The following is a 23,743-nucleotide window of genomic DNA, read 5'->3' as shown; positions in this document are numbered from 1 at the left end:
AAAAAAGGAAAAAATCTAGAATAAAAAAAAAGAATGGCCCAGATACAAACCCACACACACATGGATCTGACTGACGACAAGGATGCTGCAGCAACACAGGAGGGAAAAGGATGGTTGTGTTAAAGTAACAGTGGGTCAATCAGAGCCGTGTATGGGGGAAGATGACCTTGACTTCTACCTCATCCCAAAGCCAGCTGCACATGGATCATAATCCCTAGTGTAAAAAGCAAAAGAATAAAATGTTTACATCACATCAGGGGAAACTTTCGTGACTTGGGGCTAGGCAAACATTTCTTAAACAAGATGCAAAAACTCTAACCATAAGAAAGAAGATTAATAAAGAGGGCCTTACTTTTTTAATGGCTTCTGTTCCTCAAACGAGACCATTATAGAGTGAAAAAGCAAGCCATACAGAAGGCATCTGCAATACTTATATCTAAAAAAGGATTCATACCCAGGACACAGAAAAACTCTCCTACAAACCAATAGTAAGAGAAAGCCCAATTGTGAAAATAAGCAAAAGACTAACAGGTTCGTCACAGAAGAAGGCGCCCTAATGGGCAGCATGCACACGGCAAGGTGCCCCTGCTCAGTGACCGCTGGGGAACGCACCTGAAACCACAAGGAGACGCCACGACAAAATGGTGACATTTAAAAGTCTACCATGTGTTGGTGAAAACAGAGAATGACTGGAGTCCGATACACTGCTGGCGGCAATGTAAACGGTAAGACTGAAACCTGTTTGGCAGTATCAACTGAGGGTGGATGTGCCCATACCCTCTGACCCGGAAACTCCAGTCCTAGCACACTGCCAATGGAAATGCATCCCCATGTGCAGCAAAACGTTATTAACACAAGAGTGTGCATGCCAGCGTTATTTGTAACTAAAGACAACCCAGATGCCCACCAGGAATAGAGATGTACACCGTGTTATAACACAGTCACACCACGGAATATTCTGTAATGGCGAAAACAATGCATTACCGCCACAGATAACAACATAGAGGAATCTCATGGACAGTGGGAACAAGAGTAACCACGTACTCCATACTGTGTAAGTCAATTACTTTAATTCAAAAAGAGGCAATCCTAGTGCATGGTAACAGAAGGGTGACCTTTGGGGGAGGTAACTACTGGCAGGGGAAATAAAGGGAGGCTTCTGGAATGCTAGTAAAATTCTTTGTCTGACAGTAATTACACAGAAGTGTTCACTTGGCAAAATTCACTGTTATACCCTCAACATTTGTGCACTTTGCTATATTTATATTAAATGTTATATTTATTAAAGTTTCTTTAATGGTAGCAGTGAGATCTAAGGTGATATTAAGAAAACTGTTCTTTGTACAGTTGAAGGCCCAACACAGGTGGACCCTGAAGGCACTGTGCTAAATGAAATAATGAAATCTCACACTGAAACAGGACATACAACCACCCACAACATCAAACTCACAGAAAAAGAGATCATGTTTGTGGTTAGCAGGGGCAGGGAGCGCATGGGAGGCAGGTGGCAACGTACCCTGACCTCCAGTCCTAAGACGCGTAAGTATCAGAGGAGTGATGTGCCCCAGCATGGCTAAAACACCGCTGCATGATACGCCAGAACGTTGTTACCAGAGGCGATTGTAAGAATTCTCATCAAAAGAAGTTAATTAGAAGTAAATGAGTAAATGCACCCCGCTTCCCGTGTGCCTGAAACACACCCAAACCCAAGGACAGAAAGCCAGGTGGAGTCTTCGAAGGCGCGCCACACCCCCTTACAGTCCCAGCAATGAGACAGCTAAAGCCGGGCACAGGGATGCATCTGCTGTATTTACGTAATTTTTTCAAACAACATTTAGAATCACAGCAAACTGAAATTGGAATAATCTTATCAGACCCCCACACTCTTAATAAGGAGGAAATCTGAAAAGTGATTTCCCCAAATCTTACATCTTCTCAGGGGAACAATCAAAACCAGAAATGGATCCCCTAATGTTCAGTCCTTTCAACTACGCCAACCTGTCTCCTGGGGTGTGCTGGCGTGTTTTTTCTTCCTTTCAAGGACACAATTTTAAAACGTGTTGTGAAGGACAGTAGGTAGGGAAGCCCACACCTTTGCATTTTCAAAATCCTATGCCTTCTACCGCTGTACTTTCAGTTCCACTTCTACACACACATTTACGACCGCAGAAGAATCTGTGGGCCATTTCCATTCCCTCCTCCCGTGAACACGGTATTAAAGGTAGAAGTGGAAGTTGATGGGTCCAATTACGTGGCATTTGCTTTTTCTCCATATTATTACAAGATTTTTGCGTTGTTCCCTGTTTGTTAACCTCTACTGAGTGGCGGAGGAGAATAATGGTGAGTAACCCACCACACTTGGTAGGGCAACTTAAGTATGAGGCAAAGGGTAAACTGTGTTTAATGACTTCTTAATTTGGGGTCTTTGGCCTTGATTAGCATTGACAACAATAAGTTAACCTTGTATAATGATTTTAAAGTCATTCAGCATCCCTGATATAACCTAGACAAATTAATACTGTGATGAGTCTTCTCTACTAACAGAGGCAGAATCTTTTGTACCCACGCCGAGTATATTTACTGAAAATTAGGAAACAGTTTTCCTCCAGGCCTCTACCAATGAGGGAGGAGAGAGATTTCAAAGCAGGACCTACAAACTGCACCGAGATGTGACAACGCAGAGCCCATCAGCAGTAGCAGAGAACTTGCCAGTATTCGGAGAGGTGCCACACTGCTTCCTCATCTTGCCTATTATAAAAAGAACCGAGGCAGGTGCCACAGCATCTTGTCAGAGGGGAGAGTCATGGGGACCCCTCTGGGACTTTACTGCCTCGGCCTGAAGAGGACCTTCTGTTCCCTTCTGTGGGCTGCAGAGCCAGACTGAGGCAGGCCACACTGCGCCTCCCCCACAACCCAAGAGTCACCTTTAGGACCTATGACGGAGGATCTGGTAGTCTGAGTGTAAAGCAGAGAACATGACACGGTGCAAGAAAGAAGTGAGGACAGGAAAAAGTCCAAAAACCTGTCAGATGGGTTCCTAAAATATAACCCTGTAAAATCAGTTAGGAAAGCCCAGGGGAGGGCCCTACCTTGCAGATCTTATACAGCGACTCCTGGCCGTCACCTCCGGTGTCCTTAAAGTAATCGTGTGCGGGGAACGTGCGGTGAATGTCTCGAGTGATAACACTCTCCTGGGCGGAGTCCTGAAAGAAAAAAATGGAAATTTCCTTTTAATTATGAAAGCTAATATATACACATGGTAAAGAAAATTCAAACAGCACATAAAAAGTATGCCCCCAGATGTGTTCCACCCTGGACCCATGGGCCCCTCCACCAGAGATAAGCACCCTGACAGTTTCCTGGTACCCTTCATCCGTCTCTCTGTAGACGTTTACGTGAGGGGAGAAGAGGGAGGGAGGCTGCACACACACATCTCCATCCTCTGCTTTCTGAAGCACAAATAGAAGAAAACGACCTGCCCCTTTCACATACTAGGATAACTTACGGAATAGTCCTTATCCATACATGCAAATGCATTTCATTCTGCGTGAGAGCAGCTATTTAGAAGAACAAGGTACATCTGGATATGTTTATAACAATTTATTTAATACTCTGCCAATAATGACTTTTTGCACTTTCCTATTTATATTACAAGTAATATTTTTATCCACACATGTTCAAGGACAGGTTCCTGGATGTGGACTTGCTACGTCGAGGGCACACGCATTTCCACGTTTGCTGATGTGCTTTCCCCCAGAGCTGTACCAACATATACAAACACTGGCACAGGCGTGCGTTTCTCTGTGCTCACCCGATAGCACACGGCACCCAACTCTGTAATTCTGGACAGTGTAAAAACAGAAAACTCGGACCACAGTAAAGCAAAAAATAAGGACATGACCAATCTTTCCCCCTGAGGGGTCCACTGCCCACACGCTCCAGAAAATAAAAAGCCCCAACACTCCTGTGTTAAGATGACAAATGTTTTTTTAAAGATAAACCTAGAGGTAGGTTTGTTTTTTTTCAGGTTTAGGATCCAGAAGCTCCAAATTGAGTACAAGTCTAATTCTTACAAGGATGATTAACACTTCACTTAATTTTATTTTTGTCTGTAAAGGTCTGTTAGCTTTATCTGTTTAAACACAAGGGAACAGTATAGGACTGGGCCCAGCAGCCCCGATGACGGGAACACTGCACGGTTTAAGGACGCATTGAAGACTGTGACTGCGAACTGAAAGTACTGCTGAACGCCTGGCTTCTGTAAAGAGGCGGAAACCCCCCCCTTCAGTTAACACCCAGACAGGAAAAGAACATTTGATACGTGAGCTACTGTAACGCATGCCCATTCCCGCTGGCCCTCTGGCTGAGCAGCGCCTGGAGGAGTAGCTCCCTGGCTCTGAGGGAAGCCAGAGCCTTCTCTTGCTGCCTTTTTTCCATTTCAGCTGCTATTTCATGCTGGGTGGTAATTAGATCTTACGTCACATAGAGAAGAGACACAAACTGAAAAGTTCCACATTTGCCAGCAAACACCAAACATACTGCCAATCAGTCCAGACGAAATTCTGATGGTGGACAGGAATGGAACGTGAGAGCTGGGGGAAAACGAGACCTAAAAAAATAACCCAACTTAAGTAAAAACACACGTCGAAAGTTATATTTATCAAGGTAAATACAGTTTCTAACGATAAAGTATTTCGGAGGAAGGTGGGAGTACAAAACAAAATGAATATAAAGGTAATGTACAAAAAGATACACTATGAAACGTATGTGTTTTGGCCTGGCCTGGAGAGTAAGGAGGGGAGTCTGGTACCAGGCAGAAGCAAGTTTTCGCTGCCCAGGTGTCCCCAAGAGAAGGGCTCTCTTTCTACACAAAGTTTCCACTTACAAACTATCTGTAAAGATGACCACTGGAAACGTCACCGCTGCCAGTGCTGGACTATTGCAAAGGCAACCATATGCCAAGCAGTTCACAGGACAACTCTTCTCTCAGTTTCCAAGATGTCAGGGAGAGAAATCCTTGAACTATATTCCCCAGAAACTGCCTACTCACTTGGCATCATGCTGTGTTGGAATGCTAACGGTCTGATTCAGTGAAGGGAAAATTGATCAACAATTTCTAGAAAGTAAGTTTGCATAATTCTGAGCAACTTTCCTATGTATAGCTGAATATTTCTTGTTTTTTTTTGAAAGAGGCAAAACTCAAATGAAATTAAAAATAAATTTTTCCTTAATAAACATTCCCTTCCTAGGGTTACTTTTTTTAAATCTCTACCCAGTGACATTTTTTTCCACTCTTTTTTTTAGAGAGAGAGGAAAGGAGAGAGAAACATCAACAGGCTGCACACTCCCTGACTGGGGACCAAATCCACAACCTGGGCACGTGCCTGACCAGGAATCAACCTGCTACCCTCTGGTTTATGGGATGTTCCAACCAACTGAGCCACAAAGGCCAGGGCCTGGGGTCACTTTCAAATGCTTTCAACACTCATGCACTTGAGTTTTCTTCCTCACATGAATCTCAGCTGACTAAGGAATGATTTCAGGAACTTCACTTTATACACTAAATAAGTTATTTTGCTGCATTATTCACTGAAAGTGAAGGTCAGGAGACACACCAGCCTCATAAATAGGCTACTATGAATAAAATTGTGTACTAGACTAGAAAAAATCATCATGTTTGTGAGAGAAAGCTAAAGTTAACCACCTCCCCATTATCCGCACTCCTGAGAACAGCAACAGTGTGCATTTCAGGAACCTACAGCTAACCCCCCCAAACTCCTCCACTACTGACCCATTCCACAGACATCAGAGTCACAGAGTCGTCAGATCTCATTCTCTGTAAAAGAAGGATGATAAAACAACCGCTCTCTCTTACTAATACCTTTTGCTTTTGTCTTATTCCAAATACATCTGTCAATTTTTCCAAGAAATAAAATGTACAGAGAGGATGAAAAAGAGGCCAAATAATTTACCATCTACATATATGGAGCTAAACGGTCTCATGTGACCTTTTAACATTTTTATTAACATGGCTAAAAACAGTGTATAGCACAACCAAAACTGATACCAAGGTCATTTTCTTGGAGGGCCACCCCCCGACCCCCACCGCTGCCATAAGCAGAGTTTCCCCTTAAGTCTTGCCAGCTACCTTCAGGACGAGAGGCGGGAAGTCACTCCTTCGTGGGCAGCAACTTCCCAACACCAGACACTCACTCACAGTCTGACCCAACGTTCACCTCCCGGCAGAGGCACCTCACATTCCATCCTCAGGACACAACGGAGGTTTCTGTGGCTTTGGAGCCAGACAAGCTTGTGGGATCTCTTTCTGGACACTCCACTCTATAACCTCGGAATCTCAGACAACTTATTTAATCCCACTAAACTTCAGTTTCCTCATCTGTAAAGTGGGAAAATACAAATTCGTGTCACTTAGAATAAAATAATGTGTGTACAGTGCTTAGCACACTGCCTAGTATACACTGAGTGCTCACTAAAGAAATAAATGACAGTAATTACTATTCCCCTTTTCTTTAAGAATCACATTTAACTGTTTAAATATTTTGGTGAACATAAATTTTAGACATCCTTCTGTTTTTGTACACTCTAAGTAATAAAAAAATAAGTGTCTTTCTCCGGCTATCAAGAACGTCATGATTATGAAGCCAATTCCCTTAGAGTTGTCAGCACGACGAAACACATAATGCACAGTTCTTGCTTTGAATTTGTTATCATGTACCCTATGTGTTCAAAAGTCCCCTTGTTTTTAGTGCCCATGAATAAAAGCAGAAGTGAACTTCGTAAAGTGAAGTTTTACCTACCAACAGGCCTTCCGGCCGCAGTCTTGGATCTAGCAGTGCGATAAAGAAAGGTGTGCACAGAGACTCTCTGAAGGAGGAGGAGAGGACAGGCAGGTGCAAGCTCAGTGTGCAGGAGCAGCTACCGCTTCGAGCATCACGGCTATAGAGTTTAGCTCCAGAGGTTCAGGGAAGGGTTGAAGCCATGGTTGTGGAGAGGACAAAGGCCACTATCACTACTGCACGCCCACCTTTCTGCACCGTCACTACCCAGAATGTAACCAGTAGGCAGAGCCTTTGACATTGTCCCCTACTCTTCTAAGGAGGGGTCACGCTGGGCCCCACACAAAAGCTGACTCAGATCAGAAACTAGAAGTGGGGAGGGGTGGGGAAGAAAGTCTGAAAAGTTGAATATTTTCCCCCCACCCCATGCCCCTGACACTACCACCAAATAAATTTCTAATTAGTTAATCGTTCAAGGATTTTCTTTAAATTCCAAACAAGTAAGTCATAATACTAAAACATCTTTAAAAAAGACATTAATCTCCAGTGTGAAAAAACTCATGGCCCAACAGAGGACATAATTCAGCTTGCCGAGAATCAGTCTAAAACCATCCCTCAGAGGTATGATAAGCAGCTCAATTCACTTTTGATCATTCTAAGTGGACCCATTTACAACTGTTGCCAAGAGTGGCGTGCGAGCTGCCCCTCCAGTACGACGCGCGTGCCCGGACAGCCCGCACTCCTCTTCCTTCCTGTTCTCAGGGAGTCAGCACTTCCATGCTGGAGAGCCACAAATGACAGAGCATTCAAGTGCCACTGGGTGTGAGGAAGACAGGTGTGGGTGATCGTAGCCTAGTACCTTTTATAAAACAATTTCTGGGCTGTCAACAGCTGGAAAGGTGTTCTCACGCGTGACCTAGCACCAACGAAAGTGTGAACATGATGTCCTGACAAATGAACACCTGGACTGGAACTGGACTGGCTACATTGTACAATGATGGCAGCATCTTTTCTGTTCTATTATGAAGCCCTATTGTCGGATCCGAGGAAGAATTGCATTTGCACTTTTCATCGACTACAAAATCATTTCAGCTTTAGAAGTCTCATGCCATCTTGTCCGTGTCATTAGAAATGTCAGTGTAGACCATGCCTGGCCAGAGTCCATCAGCAGATAAATGATTCAGAGCTTAAAAAACCTGACCTTAGAACATGCCTTCTCCTCTTCCTCCACAGGGATCCTCCTTTAGTTCTATGCTGGAGCCAGACCTAGGGTAAAACATCACAAACTGGCTGGCTTGCATGTCCCTAAAAGCAGATGGGTTTGCAGTGGTGGGTCTGATTTATTTGCCTTGATGTTTGCCAAAAATCCAAAGAAGCAGAGATGAAAGGGGGAAATGTAACAGTGTATCTAGTTTCAAATGCGCTACTAAAATGAAGAGCTGGAAACAGTCACACAGAAAGGCTGGATTACTGCCCGTCTCCCTCGCTGGAATATGGTGGGAAGTTTTAGCATAAGTGGGGTAACGTGGAAGCAATAAAAGAAGTGTCAGCTGTATCACATTGTGAGCAAGCTGCTTCGTGGGCACTGCACACACATGCTCCCAAATGTCTCAAAATCAAAGCCTGACACAAAGGTCGAATACACGAGCCATATGCTGGCCTCACTTAGAAATCTCTTCAGGGACAGCACGAAGAAGACGGAAGGTCAGGGAAAAGACAGGGGAGAGAAAGAAGATACTGAGAAGACCAGTCAATGTTCACGATGGGTCCCGAAGGAAGGGCAGGGCTGGAGTCGGGAATGTTTGAAGGGAACAAAGGGCTCCTTTGGGGCTGGAGGACTGAGAAGCACTGAAGCCTAGCCCGAAGTGCCCAGAGTGCCTGAGGAATCTAGGTCAGAGCGAGCGATGATTCTCTTTGATGAACATCTGGGGTTACTTTCAGATGCCAAATCCACCTACCAAGTGCATCCATGGCCATATTTGGACATGCCCTTATTCCCAGGGTTGCTGAGCACTCACTGTCCCAAAATAAAGGTTCAAATGGGACACGTGACAGTCTTGGAAATTCACACGGACGGGAAAGGATGAACCCTGCAGCCCCCATTAAAATGAAGCACAACACTGTATTCCGGCGCTCTTGAATACATTTCTAACTTAACTTTAATTATGGCTTTTATCAAACAGCGCTTTAAACCATTTTGAAATGAATAAACCTTTTAAGAGCTCCATATTTATTACCGATTATAAAACAATTCTTTCATCTTTCCACAAAACTTTAAAGAATGCCTCTGATAACCAACATTTGAAAAACATGCCTATTTTCACCTAATCATTGTATTTTATAATTTTTATTAACTTTTACCATGTATACATCTCATTTTTTAAAAGATGTTCTTTATCTTTAGAGAGATGGGAAGGGAGAAAGATAGGCAGAAAAACATTGATGTGTGAGAGAAACATCGGTCTGTTTGATTGGTTGCCTCTTGCACCTCTCCCAACTGGGGACCTGGCCTGCAACACAGGCATGTGCCCTGACTGGGAATGGAACTGGCAACCCTTTGGTTCGCAGGCCCCCACTAAATCCCCTGAGCCGCATCAGCCAGGAACCACTATTGTTTTTACAGGTCAAATAACTTTAAATAAATTTAGAAAACATTTATATCACTCCAACTACCACTCCAACCACTTTATATCTTTTTCTTTGAAACTCTGAGTTCAATTATACTTTTTTTAATTGAGTGACATAAAAAAATTAACTATTTGCCACACAGTACAAATTCATTCGTATATTCAACAAATACTTTTCAGAGTACCTATTAACAATCAGGTTCTGTTTAAGGTGCAGAAGAAATAATTGTTAGCAAGACAATGTCCTTTCTTTGTGGAGCTTATATTCTAGTAGCAGGAGGAAATACTGGGTTGGCAAAAAAATCTGTTTAGTTTTTTTTCCATAAAATAAAAGACACTGTTTTCACTTTCACTAATAACTTCATTGATTTAAATATTTTCAGTATGTAAACTATCTCCCATGTGGTAAAACGTTGATTGTTCTCAGTTAATGTCTCGACTGGATCACTACTGACTTTAACTGGTCCACCTGACTGTGGAGCCACATCCAGAGAGACACCTCCAGCAGGAAAATTCGCAAATCATTTTTGCCATGTTCCATCAGTCACAGCACCTCCTCCATACTCTATAAATTTTTTTTGCGTTTCAGTTACATTTTTACCCTTCTTGAAACAATAAAACACAATATGCCAAAAATGTTGCCTATTTTCTTCCATCTTCACTATTAAAATGGCTACACAAAAATTCACCCATTTTGATCAATTGTTTTTAATGCACTCTGATAGGACAGCTGTTACAATGCAATCTAACAAAACTGTTTCTAATGAAGTTAAAGACAACTAAGTGCTACTAGAGCCATTGTATGGTAAAAACAAAAGAACTTTTTGGCCAAATATATGTGTGCATGTGTGTATAACTATATATGTGTGTGTGTTTGTATGTACAGAAACACTAGGTAATAGTGGTTAGTGAAAGTATGATAAAAAAAAACACCAGGTAGGGCCACAGTAAGGAGAGGCCTGGCACTTCAGGAGTGGCGGTTTTGCCTCTGCGAGTGAGGGCAGACCACGCAGAGAAAGAGTGTTACAGGCAGAGGGGTGAGCCTACGGAAAAGTCCTGAGGTGGGAGCCGCGATATGTCCCCAGACATTTTCAGAATTTTGCCAACCTTTATGTTTGCATATGGCTTCAGTGAATTACCAAAAAATGACTCTGATGCTTTCCTCAATTAACATGGCTACCTCCCAAATTTATAGGTATAATTTAGATGATTTTTAAAAGACGTTTAACTCATATACTTGAATAGCATGCTCCTAGCTGCCCGTGTCTATGCGAAAGCTTACCATTCAAAATGTATCTAACGCTTGCTATGAGCAAGACACTGTACTGGGACCTGGGGGATCAAAAGGAACAGGCCACAGCCCATGATGAACTGAAATGAGGTTAAAGGTCCATTTCTAAACGCAAAATACAGGTGTGAATACCAACGGAAGGAAACCTGCCAACAACCAAAGCAATGGCAGCCAGGGCGATTCAGCAGCCAAAGCGACTGCAGAAGGGCTGATGTGGAGAGAGTGGCCTCCTCGGGGGCTGGGGACTGGGCTGAGCCCCGAGACAGGGCGGGCTCTGCAAGAGTGAAAATCTCCAGACAGCCCCCGACGGCAAGCCAGGTGTGAACAAAGGCCCCAAAGCAGGAGGCACCTGGCCTGCCCAGGAGACACGGCTAACTGACCTGGGAGGGAATTCCTAAAGGGCCAGCTGAGTGGCACCCGGAATACTCAAAGGTCATCTTGAGTGAAGACGTTTTTACTTAATCCTGTGGACAGCAAGAAGCTGCTTCATTTGCCGTGGTATTTCTGGCCACAGTTCTGTGAAAGAACTGTGTACGGTGAAGAATTAACCTTACCCAAAAAGAGGGTTGGCCTTGGTCACTGGCCACTAGAAGGTGATCTCTAGGCCTTTGGAATGATGAGCCTGAAAGAAGGCTTTGCATGCGGGCCTTGGCCACCCAGTGCTCTGCCAGTGTGATTTCTGACGGGCTTTGGGGTCATGCAGTATGAGCTCCACCCATGGAGGCTGGAGTCCAAAGGTCAGTCACACGGGCAGTTCGTGAATGAGTCCCTACAAAAACTCTGGACAAGACCGGAGTGGGCTTCCCTAACCGGCAAAGCTCCGTGTGCGTCATCAAGTTGCCCATCAGCACACTGGAAGATCCCACTGTGGTATGCTCGCCACAAAGACACGTATCACTGTCCACCTTTTATTCTTTGACAAAGTATTATTCATGATAAAACAGTCCTCCAATAATATTGCATTAATTCGGATGATTTTAAGAATCACTTTCAATGTAGAACCTCAATATTAGACCACTGCTGACCACTTGACCACTTGCTCTGGACCACCTCAAATCACCTCAAATGTCTGCATGTGGTCACAGAAGTGAAGACCACCAAAGGGACCCGAAAACCCCCTTGCACAGAGGAGCACCTGGAACCTCAGAGGAGAGCCCTTGTAAGTGAGCAGTAACCACACCCTAAATAAATGCCAAAAACGTGTACATTTAAAAACTCTTTGGGATCCGTAAAGTCACGCTCTACTGGAATGTGGATTTTGAAAAAGGCGATCACGTTTAATACCCAGTCAGGTTATGTAACTGCCATTTCCGTCCCTTTCCCAGCAGTGCGGGTTTGGGTTTTTGCTCAGGGAGGAGTTGAGAATGCCCATCACCAGGACAATAGTAACAAAAGAAGTGGGAAGGGCCAAGAACAGGAGTGCTTCCTGGGAGGCTATAAGGGCTCTAATTCTCAGTTGAAGGTCATTTTGATAAATTAAGTGTTCTAATTGCATCTAGTAAGTATACAATGGGACATTTTTTTGTTGTTGTTTACAGATCCTGGTTAATATTAGAAGCTTCTTTTCTGATATTTCTGATATTTTGTTATTTTTCTACATTTGACAAGGTCCAGTTCTGTTTCTCCAACAGATTTCTCTGAAAGTAACAAATCTTTCTCCACTGGGTACATTTGAAACTTGATTAATCCTTTCTGGAATACAGCCAAATGGTGAGTAGAAACCTAACGATTTTTATTCTACACCTCTTTTCTCTACGTGGACTCAGAAATGAGGTTGCTATTCTAAGACTTAGGTAAATACATCTTCCAGCTCCCAACACAGCACATTCCTTTCCGGTTTCTTTGCGGACTCCTCCTCTGCCTGCTCCTTGGAGGATGGAGTTACATCCGCAGCCCTGTTCTCTGCCATCCCTGGGGAATCACCCACTCCTGTGACTTCAACTACCATCTGTCTGCTCCCTCCTGGATCTCTGCTGAAGTGGGTACCATGCCTTACTGGTAATCAGAATCTTCTGAGAAGCTACTGCAAAACTCATGTTGTCCCCAAAAGTCCACAAATTGTTATTTGGGAACTACTGGTCTTACAGAGCTACTATTCCACATCTAAAACTTAACAAGTCAAAAACTCAATTCAGAATATTTCATATAATCAGGTGTTCTTTTACATTCTCCCTCTCAGTGCAGTGAACCGACACACCCATCTCTGAGCTGACATGTGACAAACTGTCCTGGGAGTCATCTGCTCACTCCCCCTCACTTAATGAGTACTTGGTCCTTTGGTCTTCCACTCTGCTCTTTTAATTAAATGGCACCATGTCTGAATGCCCACACTTGATCGCCACCTCTGAGTGGTGCATGATCAATTCTCATCTATCTGTGTTCCCCTGGGTCCTGGGCCTTTACTAGAAGCTCAGTAAATGGATACTCGATACATCAGAATGAGGGACGCAGGCTTGGTAAGCACACATTTCCTATGATGGAGCGAATAAAATTTTAATCATTTCTGCTTTGAGTTTAAAAGCAAACTATTCTCCTCTAACTTTATTTAGTCAAGAGCAGTAGAAAAAGGAAATAATTTGCACCAAAATATAAGATAATAACAAAGACTCTTGGGCTTCCAAACCAAAATTTCACAGCAAAATGCATACCTAAATATCCTTACTGCTAATACAAAAATGACACATGACAATAATCATAGATATTACATAAGCTACATAAAAAATGAAATGGATCTCCAACTTAAAAGAGGGATCAGAACTTCTACTGCTATTAGAATGGCCAAAAATCATCACCACAGAAAACCAGGGTTTTCTCACCAAGTTTTACTGCATGTTATCTGAAAAGCAATAAAAGATACAGATACATGAAAAATTCACATTTTAATTCAGTCTTTTTACTTTAAAAGTGAAAAGAGATAAACCACATTAATTAATGTATTCAAAACCCTGCTAGAAGGAAATTATGTTCACTGTGATGTTTCAGAACTCTGAAGTGTGCTTCATAGTTTATGTGTTAACTCTCTCGCAGCAAAATAGTGGGAAGTCACAGGTTGAGATCAAGGTTAGGCAGGAGTCAGGAAAGTCCTTCCTGTTCACTGTACCTCTGGATTATCTCATTTAACAGGTTCAGGTCTTCCCTGGTCTTAATGCCACATTAAATCAGAGGGGAAAATGGATCTTTTGATTTTAGGATGCTTTAAGAGTTATAAATTAAGAAAGACGACAGCTTTTTGTTCTACATCATAAGATTAGAAGATAGTCATGAAGAGAAGTTTTTTCCCCCATCTTTTGAATGGTTATTTAGGTTCTATAATACTGGCATGAAAAAATATAGGAAGAGTTTATGGTTGTGGTCTTTCTCACTTCTGGAACACTGCCCCCAACCCTTTCATCGATATCCAGGTTGGCTTCTGATTTAAAAGCTATGAGGACCACAGATTTTACGTATTTTCTTTTTTTTGGCACAACCAAGTTCTTAAGAGGGGGCTTTTAAAGTCTGAATTTCTAATAAAGGGAAAGACAATGCAACTGCTGTAAACATGAAGAGGCCGTGACTGTAACCGCACTGGGTTCTCGTGGAGAGGCTGCCATTTGCAGGAGGCTCCTGGACTTGGTTCAGCGGCTCTGGGGGCCGCAGCCAGTGTCTCTCTAGCATCTGCCCTGTCTCCCTATGTAGGCCAGGTTCCACCCGTAAAAGCTCTCTCGTTCTCCCAAAGATCTAAGTAGTGGATCCCCGGGTACAATTCCTAATGGTTCCTATGTTGCATGGCAGTTAGGAATAATCAGTAAGTAGTTCACAACAGGAAAATAACTAATATTATGTTCACCACAATTCACATTTTTTTCACCCACAAAAAGAAAAATGGTCTCATTGTGCAACACCCTGCTTTGCCAAGGGTTACCTGGAGGAAGTTTTGGAGCAAGTCCCCACAACCTAGTTCATAACACTAACTTCCTGCTTGACAGAGAAGCATCAAAGCAGCCTTTACACGGACTTGTCAAGATCAACAGAAGACACCACGTTTGCTAAAGCTGCCTTCAACCCATCATGGGCTAACATGCTTTCCACGATGCCCACAGCAGCCACTGACGACAATGCTCATCCGTGTCAGGACTGTGATACTGCGGTGGGGACCAGGAGGGTTGGATGATGCAGCCTTAAAATATAACAGGGGCAGCATGAACCAGAGAACCTGTCACTCCTGTAGCAATTTTGAGAGCCGCAGGCAAGGGAAAGGAATGGTGGCTGACTTTGATGCTGGAAACAACAAAGACAGAATTCTGAGCCTGAGTATCAGTCAAGACACCCCTGCCTTAGCTTCTAGGGGAGTATCTGCACCTCCTGAAGGCGAGGAGAGATGGAGAAGGGAGGGCCCAAATGAGTCGAGCAGAGTGGTCTGTCTGGCTGTCATCCTGACAGCAGGCACTGCAACTCCAGCCCCAGGGACGATCGAGGAAATGTCAGCAAAGGGACAGCAGGGTGGGAAAGAATGCACGGGAAGGGCACGACAGTACTCCAGGTGCAGAACCCTTGCTAGCTTTCCATGTCACCAAGAACTCAAGTACGGCACTACTACAAGAATCAGCACCCCGTGCAGAAAATGAATTCAGCCCGACGCGTTCAGCTCTGTGTGGGCTTCTGTTACTGTGTACTTCTACTGTTCCACACCAGTTAAAGGCCACTATGCCTCACGCCAGCTTTAGGGTCCCCATATAACACACAGGATGCCCAGTTAAAATGCATGGGACGTATTTCACATGAAAAAATTAGCTTTTGTTCATCTGAAATTCAAATTTAGGTGGGCATCCTATGGTTTTATTCGCTAAATCTGAAACCCTTACCCAGATTACCAACATGACAGTATTGGGCAAACCAACTCCTAAGTATTCCTCATACATCATTTTGTTCTTAAGTCGCTATTAAATACTTTGTTGTGAGAGGCACCATATTTGGCCTAAATTAGTCACATCTGACTTCTCGAGCAAGCTGTGTTAAATTTACTTAATAAAAAGTAAGCAAATATTAGTTAAAAGACACTGCTATGAACAGAATCAGAGAGATCTGTTCTAAACCATAAACACTGAGAGGAAAACGAGGGCATCTAGATAGCAACGCACAGACGCATCATTAGTGAGAATACCAAGCCTGTGAGGTCCAGGAAAACTGAATCGATGACCTAGAAAATAAGATCAAATTAGGATAGAGCGAAGTGGAATGAGGCCCTTGAAGACATGAAGGCAGGGACCAGACAGAGATTCTTCCTAGTGAATAAAACACGAAGATGCTGAGAAGGTGTACTTCGTCAACACTGTCTCGCCTCTGCTCAAAAGCCAAATAAAGAAAGATCAATTGATCAACACCCGAACACTTTTCTGGTCCCAGAGAAGGTGGCTGCAGTGTTAGCACAATGACATACACCGAGAGCTGAGGTTTCGGCACTGGGCCGGGCCCCAGGACCAGGACTTCCCACAACCGTTTCCGGCTCTGCTCCTTCCAATGCCAGACGGGAAGGAGCATCAGGACAGGACCTGAAAGAAGGGCGTGTGGTGGCCTGGGGACAGGCACCATTTGTACGTAACTGTGAATTCAGGGAAAACTAGTGTACAGGTGGCATCTTTTAAACACATTTTCAATTAAAAATGTAAAATACATAAATGCACCTACACTTAAATATCCTTAGTTATTTTTCTGGAGGGTTTTTAAATTTTCACTGAAACTTCATTAACTACATAACTAATAGGCGCTGCAGTCTGATGATGAGGCTGACTTATAAACAAACTGTCAGTCCTTCTTTACATTGTCAATTAATTGAAAAAAGATGATTTTTGTTACAGAATAGTCATGGGGATGTAAAGTATAGCATAAGAAATATAGTCAATAATACTGTAAAACTTGCCCTGGCTGGTGTGGCTCAATCCCAAAAAGGATTGAGATCCAGCCTGCAGACCAAAGGGTCACTGGTTTGATTCCCAGTCAGGGCACATGCCTGGGTTACAGGCCAGGTCCCTAGTAGCAATGGACGAGAGGCAACCACACATTGATGTTTCTCTCCCTCTTTCTCTCACTCCCTTCCCCTCTCTCTAAAAATAAATAAATGAAATTAAAAAAACACTACCTACCCCAGGTGGGTATGAGATTTTTCAGGGTGATCACTTTGTACTGTATGTAATAGCTGGGGTATACGCCTGAAACTAATAAAATACTCTATGTCAACTGAAAATTGTATATATGTACAGTAAAAACTGTAGAATTGTATGTAATAGAAAAATAAAGAAATTATTTAGAGAAAAAAACCAGAATTTTTCTTTGAAAACAATTTAAACAGAAATGTCTTTAATACACACACACACACACACACACACACAGCCCAACTCCTTAAAAAAAATTTCCATCAGCTACTTTAATCTTTGTGGCTGCAACCAATTAACCCCAGCAAGAGCTTAGCCCCCCAGCTCAGGGATTCACTGCTTGCAAGGGTTTGGCGGTCTGTGAATATAAGCCACACGGACTGAGACTAGACAAACCAGGGGCCCTGAAAAATAAGGAGCACAGTTATCTTAGGAAATTGTGCTCATTCAAAACCAAAACCACTTAAATGGTCAGACTGGGAAAAATACAAAGTGTGCTTGATTTTCTTCCCTTGCTTCTCGGACTGAACTCAGCACATCCGCCACCCGGGGCCCCGCCAGCAACACCGACACCATCTGTCCTCACCTCCCACTGGGCCAACGTGCTGGTTTCCTTCACGTGCCCTGCCCTCCCTGCCCGGTAAATTGTCAAATACTCCTTTCAAGCAGGGGTAGGGAGGTGAACAGGATCAGAAGAGGAGACTGCACAAATTTAACCCTCTTTGGAGAATTAGATAATGGGCCATAATTCAAAGCTAGCCTAGGTGAGGTGGCTGGAGTATTGGTCTAGAATCAATACTGTCCAAAAAAAAACATACCGCAAGACACAAATGCAGGCCACATATGCAATTTAAAATTTTCACATAGCCACATTAAAAAGAAAGTAGGGGAAATTAATTTTAATAACATTTTATTTAATGCAATAAATCTGAAATATTATCAACATGTAATCAACATTAAAAATTAACAAAATATTTTATACTCTCTGTCATACTAAGGTTTTTAGTAATTTTTCACTTAGAGTGGACATACAATATTACGTTCATTTCAGGTGTGCACCTCAGTGATTAGACATTACATCATTTACAAAGTGGTTATACACGTAACACGTAAGGAGCTTCCCAGACAAGAAAAAGCTGAAGGACGTCATCACCATCAAATCGGCGTTACATGTAATGTTAGAGGGCAATGTTAATGTTTATGAAGAAAGAAAAAATAAAAAATATGAACAATAACATGGCAATAAATACATATCTATCAAGAACTGAATCTAAAAATCAAAATAAATGAAGAAGCAGAATGAAACAGACTCGTGCTAAGTTTTTGAAATCTGGTATGAAGTTTTTTACACTTTCTGCACGTGTCCACTCTGATCTGCCACATTTCAAGTGCCTGACAAGTGCAGGTGGCTGGGGGCCACCACACTAGACGAAGCAGAAACAGATCTTAACTTGGAAGCCACACTTCAATTCCTTCATCCCAGATTTTCCTCTTTAGTGGGGGCATAGAAAAAAATGTCTTTTGAGTGGGAGATTAAAAACAGGGAGGAGGTGAGAAGGATGGAAATGAAATTCTCAAAACTGGCTCCCAACTGTGCACGTTGTATCAGGTTCTGGCCCCACGACCTCATGTTACAGAGAATGACTGCTAATGGCTCTTGTCTGGTCCACCCTTCCTCTGAGAGGCCCAGGTTTCTTACGAAGTGACTAAACCCATTACAAGAATGAGCTTCCTTAGCCGTGTTTCCACTCGGGATGTAATTAACCAGGATTTAGCCTCCCGCCCTGGACTCAGAGATAAAATAAACACCTGTACAAGGCCCATGCTGGGGCATGGCCTTCACCACTGTCTCTAGACTCTGGCTTCCAACTACCTCCCAGAAGACTGTGCAAAGCTCCGAGATAACTTTTGCTCCTGGGACTGCCAAAAATTATGGAAGCAAATCTTGGTAAGTCGTGTGCTGAGAGACTACAGGCCTGATTATGTTGATGTTGCCTGAGTTCCCTAAGCAGTGAGAATACTCACAGGGTAGATGATCAAGGTCCCATTTGAGGCTTTCGCTTTTCCCAGGTCCCTTGGTCTTCCTTAGCAACAACAAGGAAGATCCTGCGTAAATGGCAGACGCTTTTCAGAGACCATTTGTTAGGGGACAAAACTGAGGCTTTAAGCCACCTACAAACAGACAACCTTGCACAGGTTACTTCAGGTCTCTAAGCTTTGATTTTCTTATTCTCCCTACTCTCCCACCAAAATGGTGATGCTAATTCTAATTCTCAAAATTATGTTAAGATATTATATATGCCAACTGTCACATACCAATAAGCATGTAATTCATGGTGGATATCATTAAGCTGAAATAAACTTGCCTTTTTTCTATAGCACAAGAGCACTTGGAAGCTGGGCAACTCTTGCTGCCTTCTGATGGTACTCGGCAGCCAGACCATACCCTAAAGTTCTAACATGGAGTCCCAGCGAACAGACCAGGGTAGCAAATACATGGCCATCCTTGGAGCTTCTCTGTGTGAATTTTAAATCTCCTTTATGGGGGATTATGACCTAACACTCACTGTAGTGAGCCACACTCAAAATCAGGAGGGAGGGAGGGAGGGAGGAAGGGAGGAAAAGAGGGAGGGAAGGAAAGGAGGGAGGGAGGGCAGGCAAAGAAAAAAAAAAAGAAACAGTAAAACCCACAGTGCACCTCACAAAATCACTTCTGAAAATGTTTGCTTCTGACAGCAGACAGACGCAGATGCACGCAGGGGAGAGTCAGAAAGCCCAACCACCACCACCTTAGACACCAGAGAACTGCAGGAAGCCCTGAAACTTCTCCCTTCCTGGGAGATGCAGATGAGCAGGAAAGGAGAGGGCAACTGACTCCTCTGGAAAGGAATTTTCCGAGCGACCGAGAGGTAGAACTGTCAAAGATGGGCTCTAAACATGCATATGGGATAAGGACCTAATGATCCAAACTCTGACTGATACGCCCGTAGGAAGTCCAACCCCTCAACGACCAGAGCACAAAGTACATCTGAGGAGCCAGATGACAGAAAGAGGGTGAAGGGATTAGCCAAAGCACACACAGGTGTGACCCATGGACCTGGACAACGATGAGGGGACTGCCTCGGGAGGGGAGGGGACTGGGTGGAGGAGGGCAGAGGGAGAGAAAGCAGAGACAACTGTAATAGCATAAATAATAAAATACGATAAAAAAGTCTTCATAGGATAAGCTACAGTTACTTTTTAAAATGGAATTTCTTTTTAAAAGCACTTGGGAATAGCAGGGTTAAGACTGCGGTAAAAGGAATTTTCCTGACTTTATGAAGAGTACTTCATGTCTTTTTCTGTATATGAAATTGGAAATGTACATAATTTGAGAATTCTAATGGGTATAATATGGATGCTATAGTTTGTACTGCTATTTTGGGTTATAAAAAGAAAAACCAACCTAGATTAAAACACATGTAATTTTTTTAAATGAAGCACTATGGATTAGAAATGCTTAAAGTTTGAGCACTGAGGCAGAAAAGAATTAGAGAAAAAAAACTGTTTTAAAGCTGACTCCATCCTGTCTTTAAAGAAACCCTCCATTAAACTCCTTATGAATTCTAACCTCGCTCTCCACCAAGGCTGCTCGGGAAGGTCACACTGACCTGTGAATTGTCGAGCACAGAGGACATTCTCCAGTGCTCAGGCTGTGGGAAGTGGGCCAGCGTCTGAGAAAAATAAGTGCTCCGTCAGGGTGTTTCCTTCTCGTGGTGAGAACTTTTAATATCTACTCTCTTAGCAACTTTCAAAGATGGGCACACCTTGGAGATACTGCGGGTTCAGTTCTGGACCAGCCCGATACACTGAGTTTTAACCTTTTTGCTGGTGGAGGGTACTGCCTTCGACCTGTAAACCGTGACACCTGGGGAGCACGGCTACGCCCGTAGACAACACAGTGTCACTGGCGGCAGCGGCCGTGCTGCGCCCCTCGGACCCACCTGCTGTATACCCCCTCCTTCTTTCCTGGACCTCCTCCCCGGGGGGCTCCCAAATCCCCCTCCCCACTTTGCAGCTCTCGGTCTCCCTAGCCAGCTACTCTTCCCCTTGAAATTCCAACATGTTCTTGGCCCTTTTCTCTTCTTAACCAACACTCTCCCCGTGCGGTTTTGTATACAGAAGACCTCAAATCTAAGCCATTCACTAACGAACGTCAAATTACGTCTCTGGGATCAGACCCACATGTTGAACATCGCCACCTGGTCGTCCCCCAGGCACCTCCAACTCGAGTTTGCTGGAACGGGAACTCATTACCTCCTGCCTCACTGTGACCGGCACCACTTGCTATTCAGTCCCCACCTCAGAAACCAGGGTCCCCCACCCACGCAGCCTCACATCTGACTTGTCATCCAAACCAGCTACGAAGCCCTATCTGTGCCTTCTCATTGCCGACCCTCAGCTCCCTCATCGTCCCCCCACTTCTATTTCCCCACCTTATTTCAGCACCCGAGCTTCTTCTCCCTAGAATGTTATCAACTTTTTCTTTTTAAAATAGATTTATTGAAATATAACTGACTTACCAAACCTCACCACTTAAAATATGCAACCCGAGGGTCTGTAGCAGATTCACAGAGTTGTGCAACTATCACCATGATCTAGGTTTAGATGTTTCGTGACCTAAAAGTCAGCCTCGTGTCCTTAACTCATCACCCCTAGTAACCCCACCCCTAGGCAACCTCGACTTATGTCTATAAATTTGATATACACATAGTCATACAACATGCAGTCTTCTGTGACTGGCTTCTTCCACTTAGCATAATATTTTCAAGGTTCATCCATGTTGACTGAAGCATGTACCAGTACTTCATTCCTTTTTTATTGCCGAATAATATTCCCTGTATAGATACACCACAATGTATCCACTCACACATCGCTTTGTAGACAGTTAGGTTGTTTTCACTTTTAGACTATTATGAACAACGCTGCCATGACATTTGTGAACAAGTTTGAACATATTTCAATTCTCTTGGGTCTACATACCTAGGAGCAGAATTGCTAGGTCACTTGGTAGTCTCTGTCTCACCCTCTGAGGAACTACCAGACAGTTCTCCAAAGTAGCTGCAGTATCTCTACATTCCCAACGACAGTCCACCAGGGCGCTGATGCTTGACCGGTTCTACTCATCTTAATGGCTGTGAAACGGGGTCTCACTGTGGCTTTGATTTGCATTTCCCTGGCAGCTGACGATGCTGGGCATCTTCTCACATGCCATTGGTGTATCTTCTTTGGAGAAATGTCTGTTTAGATCCTTTGTTCATTTTTCAATGGGTTATTTATCTTTTTATGATTGAGTTGTAAGTGTTCTTTATATATAATTTTGAATAAACTCATCGGCTATTCATGCCAAAAAAAATTAACTTCCTTAAACAAGTTGCCTCCATTTGCGGCGACCTTTTGTATGGAAGAAGTGATACTTCAAGTCTTATTGTAAATAATGATTACTATAGCAATGAAACAGCCTATGTTTCTTGTACTTATTTTTTGTTTTTAAAATATATTTAACATAAATTTTATTTCTTAATTACACTTTACATTCAATACTATTTTGTCTTACACTTATTCCTGGTGTTTATGAACAAATTTCCTTGTTTTACAGTGTAGTTTTTAAAAATAAGTACAGTAGACAAGAGAACATATTCAAAAAGGCAAGTATGAGTAATGTTTTTCTTTTATTTTTCATTTTATGATTATGTTCCAACATAATATAAAAGAACTGTGCTCCAATTATTTAAGTTGCTACTAACTAGATAATGTTTTCTTCGGCATTTAGCTGTATTGTTGACTGAGAGGAGAGAAGCACAATGTGATTGGTTAATTAAGATTTCAAAGAAGCTGATGCTCCCTAGAGGGGAGGCTAATTTCTCATTTATAAGCCCATTTATAACTCCAGCTCTGAGAAATGGTCCTAATTAAATTCGCAGTTAAGTAGGCCTTCAAATGCATATCAGCCGTTAACATTTGGGCTGCCTGCTGCTAGCAAAATATTAATATTTGATGCTATAGCGTTTTCATTTTATCAGACTGTTTAGCATAAATCTGTTTCAGGGGCTTATGAAATAGCTTTATTTATGTGTTAAACAGATTAAACTCAGGTTGTAATGGTTGGTTTTAAAATGACTTCAAAATAGTTTATGGCCACTGGGAAGCTATGTATTTTGATTAGATTACTGGCGTATTCCCTCCAATGACTGTGGGAGGACACACTATTTTTAGGACAAAAACAACTTATTGTAGGGTCCTTAGAAAGGAGAAGAGAAGAAGAGAAAAAGGAGCCAGGAGGAGAGCCAGGGAGAAGAAATAACCCGCTTTCCCATTACTGTGCTTCCCAGAACATCACGCCCTTGATACACCTCACTGTGTCACCTGCTGCTCACGACAAGGCCACGAGGCACACAGGGGATTGCTACAGCACCTTGCCAATGAGGAAATATGAACTCCAGGAGGCTTACCATTTTTTCCATGTGTAATGCATACCTTTTTGCCCAAATTTTTGAGGGAAAAATAAGGATGTGCATTATACATGGGTAAAATGATTACATGGCATGGGTGTAATAATATCGTGTATAATGTGTACAAAAACGTGAGTATGCATGATACACGAGAGTGGCAAATTATGGGTAAATTACAACTCAGTCACATGGCTAGCAAATGGCAGAGCAAGATTTGAATCCAGTTCTTGTGTACATTTATTCATGATATTTGAGCTGTATCTTAAATCTGTAAATGCATAATAAGGGTGTGTGTGAATGAGAGAGAGAGAGAGAGCAGGGGAGGGGGCAGGAGATAGGAAGGGGATGAGGAGGGAGGGAAGGGACAATCCCAGGCAGAAGACCTGCATGAGCCAAGGCAAAAACGCAT

At 43.0% G+C, this 23,743-nt stretch overlaps 1 protein-coding gene across 6 annotated transcripts in view; it reads right to left on the bottom strand.

Annotated features, from left to right (window-relative positions):
* RABGAP1L (RAB GTPase activating protein 1 like) overlaps positions 1 to 23,743 on the bottom strand; it is a 425,645-nt gene that overhangs the window by 184,198 nt on the left and 217,704 nt on the right. For all 6 annotated transcript variants that reach the window (XM_037145558.2, XM_037145559.2, XM_037145560.2 and 3 more), the window contains one exon: positions 3,090 to 3,203. In XM_037145558.2, coding sequence (XP_037001453.2) covers positions 3,090 to 3,203 — 114 coding nt within the window. The remainder of the gene's footprint in view (positions 1 to 3,089; positions 3,204 to 23,743) is intronic.

This window comes from Artibeus jamaicensis, unplaced genomic scaffold (genome assembly GCF_021234435.1).
Source record: "Artibeus jamaicensis isolate MK-2021 breed Jamaican fruit bat unplaced genomic scaffold, CSHL_Jam_final contig_327, whole genome shotgun sequence".
NCBI classification, from domain to species: Eukaryota; Metazoa; Chordata; class Mammalia; order Chiroptera; family Phyllostomidae; genus Artibeus; species Artibeus jamaicensis.
The sequence above is the reverse complement of the archived record's forward strand: the minus strand, read 5'-3'. Positions and strand labels throughout refer to the sequence as shown.